The 6,000-nt window shown below is 36.4% G+C and overlaps 1 protein-coding gene across 2 annotated transcripts in view; it reads left to right on the top strand.

Moving 5' to 3' along the window:
* Positions 1-1,914: 1,914 nt before the first annotated feature.
* LOC126255817 (3'-5' ssDNA/RNA exonuclease TatD) overlaps positions 1,915-6,000 on the top strand; it is a 40,589-nt gene continuing 36,503 nt past the window's right edge. Inside the window, exons 1-2 of one of the 2 annotated variants that reach the window (XM_049955431.1) lie at positions 1,915-1,936; positions 4,186-4,284. In XM_049955431.1, the coding sequence (XP_049811388.1) occupies positions 1,933-1,936; positions 4,186-4,284 (103 nt within the window). In that variant the 5' untranslated portion in view covers positions 1,915-1,932. Of the gene's footprint in view, positions 1,937-1,968; positions 2,229-4,185; positions 4,285-6,000 lie in introns of those variants that run through there. The other variant, XM_049955430.1, reaches the window with a different exon arrangement.

The following is a 6,000-nucleotide window of genomic DNA, read 5'->3' as shown; positions in this document are numbered from 1 at the left end:
CATGATACTGACAAGAGGGAGATTGAGTTCATAATTAAATCACTAAAGACCAAGAACTCTCATGGATATGACGGGGTATCTAGCAGAATACTGAAGTATTGTTCCACGTATGTTAGCTCAGTACTTAGCCATATCTGTAACTTTTCCTTTAGGAGTGGTCGGTTTCCTGACCGATTAAAGTACTCGGTAGTGAAGCCACTTTATAAAAAGGGAGACAGGGATAATGTTGACAATTATAGACCTATTTCTATGCCATCGGTGTTTGCTAAAGTTATCGAGAGGGTTGTATATACAAGGTTACAGCAGCATTTAAATTCACATAATTTGCTGTCAAATGTACAGTTTGGTTTTAGAAATGGCTTAACAACTGAAAATGCTATAGTCTCTTTTCTCTGTGAGGTTTTGGACGGATTAAATAAAAGGTTGCGAACGTTAGGTGTTTTCTTTGATTTAACGAAGGCTTTTGACTGTGTTGACCACAAAATATTACTGCAGAAGTTGGAACATTATGGAGTAAGGGGAGTAGCTTACAATTGGTTCGCCTCCTACTTTAAGAACAGAAAGAATCTTGAATCTTGAATCTTGAATCCTCCGCAATACTGAGAGTGGTAATGATGTTCAGTCCCAATGGGGCACTGTTAAATGGGGCGTTCCCCAAGGGTCGGTGCTGGGGCCACTGCTGTTTCTTATTTATATAAATGATATGCCTTCTAGTATTACAGGTGATTCAAAAATATTTCTGTTTGCTGATGACACCACCTTGGTAGTGAAGGATCTTGTGTGTAATATTGAAACATTATCAAATAATGTAGTTCATGAAATAAGTTCGTGGCTTGTGGAAAATAATTTGATGCTAAATCACAGTAAGACTCAGTTTTTACAGTTTCTAACTCACAATTCAACAACAACTGACATTTTAATCAGACAGAGTGGGCATGTTATAAGCGAGACGGAACAGTTCAAGTTCCTAGGCGTATGGATAGATAGTAAGCTGTTGTGGAAAGCCCATGTTCAGGATCTTGTTCAGAAACTAAATGCCGCTTTATTTACCATTAGAACAGTATCTGAAATAAGTGACATTTCAACACGAAAAGTAGTATACTTCGCATATTTTCATACGCTTATGTCATATGGTATTATTTTTTGGGGTAATTCTTCTGATTCAAAAAGGGTATTTTTGGCTCAAAAACGGGCTGTTCGAGCTAGGTATGGTGTAAGTTCGAAAACCTCTTGTCGACCCCTATTCAATAGTCTGGGAATTTTGACATTGCCCTCACAGTATGTATTTTCTTTAATGTCGTTTGTTGTTAGCAATATTAGCTTATTCCCAAGAGTTAGCAGCTTTCGCTCAGTTAATACTAGGCAGAAATCAAATCTGCATGTGGAATGCACTTCCTTGACTCTTGTGCAGAAAGGAGTGCAGTATTCTGCTGCATCCATTTTCAATAAGCTACCACAAGAACTCAAAAACCTTAGCAATAGCCCAAACACTTTTAAGTCTAAACTGAAGAGTTTCCTCATGGCTCACTCCTTCTATTCTGTCGAGGAGCTCCTGGAAGAGCTAAAAAATTAAGCAAAATCCAGTGTTACATTCTTGATTTTCTTTATTTAAACTAACGACTTGTCGCCTGAATATGTTTCTTATATTTCATATCATCTGTTTCTACAATCGTGTTATAATTTCATGTATTGACTCGTTCCATGACCATGGAGACTTCTCCTAAATGTGGTCCCACGGAACAATAAATAAATAAATAAATAAATAAATAAAATCATGATGAGAAGTAACTTAAAGAATTCGGGGTCTAAATTTTTCCCTCTGCAATGCGATCAAGTTACAAGGAATGTACCTTGTTACTTGGTAGAAGAATTTTATGACCCTTATTTGAGATGAGATTTGACAATAGAGCGTGTTAGTTAAAACATTTACAAATGCGTAAGTCTTTGATAATTTGTAAACATCGCTGCATGAGTCATGTAGTGTAGATAGTAGAACAATTGAGGGTGTTGCAGTGGGCAGGGTTACGGTTTGTAATCGGTTCCACATCGTATAATGGCTACACATTCTGGTAATGCTACTGAAGGCAAAAATGACAGCGAGAAACCTGTGACTTCTCCGCTCCAAGAGTGCTACGAAAATTACATTCTTATTGATATTGGTGCGAACTTAACCAATAAAAAGTATGGCAGGGATTTGGATTCCGTTGTACAGAGAGCTAAAGACGCCGGTGCGTTTATTTGATGATGATTAGTACATATATATAACATATTTGACTCGGGAGATGTATTTATATTGGTTAATCGCGCCCTTTATTTCAGACCTCCATGCGAAAACAGTATTTTGTCTTATTTAAAAATATAATTGAATTTTAAGAGGCGTAATTTGCCTGCACGTCATAATAGTATGGGAACTACGTATTTAGTTGTTAATGCGAATCTATGTAGTATCGGTTATTTGCAGTTCAAAACTCTGTACAAGCATTTTTTAATTGTACGTTGATTTTCAAGTACATCGATGTTATAAACCTTGTGTTAAGTAGTTAGATATTGGTGAGAGACAGTTCTCATAAGTTGGGATTGTAAGACGTATGAAACGCAGGTGTCAGAATACTGACCGTTTTGCTTCATAAGCCCCTTCACGAAATAATTAAAATACTACTTGAGTACCAGCCGTTGCGTATCACAAAACAGCACATTTTATAATTTAAAGCAAACAACGTAACACATTCTAATGGATACACCTTTGATTGACGTAGAATGAGATTATACATAAATGGTTAGCTGTTATTTACATATTTTTTCGAAATATTCTATATAATTTCGAAATTATTCTCTATATAGCCATGATACTTATCAGATATCTAGGAAGGTTTTGCGGAATCAGTTTGAGTACCAGCAGCTAACAAATTCTATATTATAAGTTAACAAGTTCAAATTGTGTATACAGTCGAATCAAAGGAAGAAAGAATTCTTTGCAACAACATTGGTGCTGAAAGTTAGTTTGCTCAGTATCATTTTCTGGGGATTGTACACCAGACCAAAACAGTTTACAGAAACAAAAGACAATTACAAGAATAATGAAACAAGAAAGAAGCAGAAAACCATTCAAGCCTTTCTTCATAGATATAAAAATCTCTCTCTCTCTCTCTCTCTCTCTCTCTCTCTCACAGCATTTACATAATGGGTCGAAAAAAGTATACTGACGAAAAAAACCATTTTCCTAGTTACTGCAATACTGCAACACCATATTATGCAAAAAAGTATATATCATACAGGAACGAAACTGTGTAACAGACTACTCTAACATAAAAAAAACTTATCTTAAAGTAGTGATCTTTAAAAAGACTGTGGCAGCCTATTTATTGCTAAACTGCTTTTACTTGTGTTCGGAGCACTTACAGTGTAACAACACACAATTCATCAGATGTTTTAATTGTAGAAATAAGTTTTCAATGTACAGTACAATATGTAGTCTCATTAATAGATCTAGTTTGTTTAAAAAAATGATGTATGTTTCAAGTTGTAAAACAATAGGTAAAAAGATTTTCTGTCTAGTATCTTGCGTACAATATACGTAATAGGAAAAAGAGACTTGGATGGACAAAAATAAACAAACATTGTACAGAGGGATCAACCGAATGAGGAAGTGTAGTTCAGGTGCTGATGTTACATTCGGAAGGTTGTCATTTGCTCATCCAGCCGCCTTGGTTCAAGTTTTCTATATTTTTCCTAAATAATTCCATCCAAATAATTCCTTCAGAAAGACCAAGACATCATGAAAACATTGATATATATTCTACATGTACCAATATATTTTGAGCTCGTCATCCCCATTGCATTATGGTGACAAATCCTACATCACTGGCAAGTGAGCCTTCAAGAAATAAGTAAACAAACTGAAGCTTCACTGTGGGGGAAAAAGTCATAACTACCTGGCAGTGCATTGGCTAATTTTATAGAGTGCTGTTCTGTGGCTGCTGATTTTATATGGTGTTGGTATTGGGAAGAGGGAAGGGTGCAGAACATGAAACGTGACAAATTCCATGACATGCTGTATGAATATTTTGTGTAAAGTTTTTGGATGGCTTTCTGAAACAGGAAATTTGTTTCAGCAGAACTGGCAAATATTATCTTGAAAACTAATTGAATTGTGACAGTAATATGACTTTATTGGTTGTGTTGCAGGTGTTCAAAAAATAATAGTTACAGGCACGTCACTGCGTTCAAGTAAGGAAGCCCTTCGCCTTACAAGAATATTTCCTGGCACATTGTATTCAACAGCAGGTAATTCCATTTCATTGTTTATAATCTCGGGTTCAGACCATGTCTGCTATAAACATTTGAGATATTTTCCCCAAGACAGTGGACCATTCATTTTGTGTTGTTTCTGGTTACGAGAATGATATTATAGTGAAACAAGAATGTGCCAAAACCAAGCAGTGACCTATAGCTCTGACACAACGGTAATAGTACAATCCAATTAGGTCATTGGGTGTACTGCTAATACAAAAAAAAACTGGGTCAACATAAGCATCTGATTTCACCCGTTTGCTTTGACTCACGACATAATGGTGTGGTGTGAGACGTCATTACAGCATGGAGTTTTTGAGTTCATTGTGATTGTAGATGTCGTGCTATTGTATTTGATGGCGCCCTCTTGTGGCGGATGTGGACTTGCTGAGTTTAACTTGTGCTATTGGGTTCATTTGAGTTTTGGTTGTCATAGCTAGTGATTAAGGTTCGTTTTTGTTATGTGTTTGGCGTTTTTGTTAGGTCTCATTAGTTTGGTGGTTGTTGTCTGGAAAGAAGCCTCTTTTTTTTCCATTAGGTGTGGATATCATAGTGAAGTTAACTCGTTTATCATTACCTTTTGAGATGGGTGGTGGTGCAATGTCTGTTGTACAGTTTCTACAGATGTTCGGCACATTGCTGAATATGTGTCACATTTGTGGCAAGGCTCGTTTGTGTGTGGTTTTGGTTCCACTTTTTGGAATTGTAGGTGTTGGTTATTTGGTATCGATAGCTGCACTTGAGCTGTATAGGTGAAGGGAAACATCCGATTCACGTGGTTTTGTTGGTATAGCAGAATGCTGTAATTTAAATTTTTTATACTATTTGTTTTGGGATGGTGGGTTGTTCTTTTGCTATTGTATATTTAGCATGTCCTTGCACTACATGAACAATTTTCGTGGTTGTCCTATTAGTTTCATTTTTATTTTTGGAGTGAGCCGTTATTGTGTCTTATTTATTTTTGTTTGTTTGTTGGCATGTGTATGTAGTGACGTCATTGTCATTTTGTATATGCTGGAAGTAGCAGTTTTCACCATATTGATGACATCATGGGTTAAAGCAAAGGGTTGGAATTGGACACTTCTGTAATGCCCAAAAAACTGTAAAGTATCTACATTTTCATTCTAATGCTGTGTTCATACTCTGTAGTTGACATTATTTTCACTTAGCCAGTGGTGATCTGCACCATGCCAAGGTTGTAGCTTGTTTCTCTGTTAATAAAATCATCATCTTTGTGGATGTTGACAGCATCACTGAAAACATAGCCTTAAAACAGAAAGCAGGTGTGTCTTCGTTTATTTCTAATCCTTCAGGTGTCCTTTATTTGAGTAGACTTGACAGTTGTTCCAATTGCCCCAACTACATATGCCACTGGTGATTCTCACTTCTGTCCTTCATAGTGCAGAAAATTGGTCTTATTAAACAGCTAGATGTCATAGCTAAATAAAATTGCATAGTGCATGTGCACATACATTCAGCCCTGACAACTACAGTTGGCTGCCAAGACAAATGAGGTTCTAAATAAACTAGTCACTCAGTAAACCAGTGAAAGTTTACATGCACAGAACAACACTTATCTTATTTGCTGTCTCACACCATTTTGCCTCATTGTGGAGACAGGGGTCATGGCTCATTGAGAGCATAATGGTGTGGAAGTGAAGGCAGTGAATTGCACTTAATAGATTAATGAGCTTAAAAAAATAATTCCTG

This window comes from Schistocerca nitens, chromosome 1 (genome assembly GCF_023898315.1).
Source record: "Schistocerca nitens isolate TAMUIC-IGC-003100 chromosome 1, iqSchNite1.1, whole genome shotgun sequence".
Classification (NCBI taxonomy): Eukaryota; Metazoa; Arthropoda; class Insecta; order Orthoptera; family Acrididae; genus Schistocerca; species Schistocerca nitens.
Note: the sequence above shows the minus strand (reverse complement) of the source record. Positions and strands in the feature narration are given on the sequence as shown.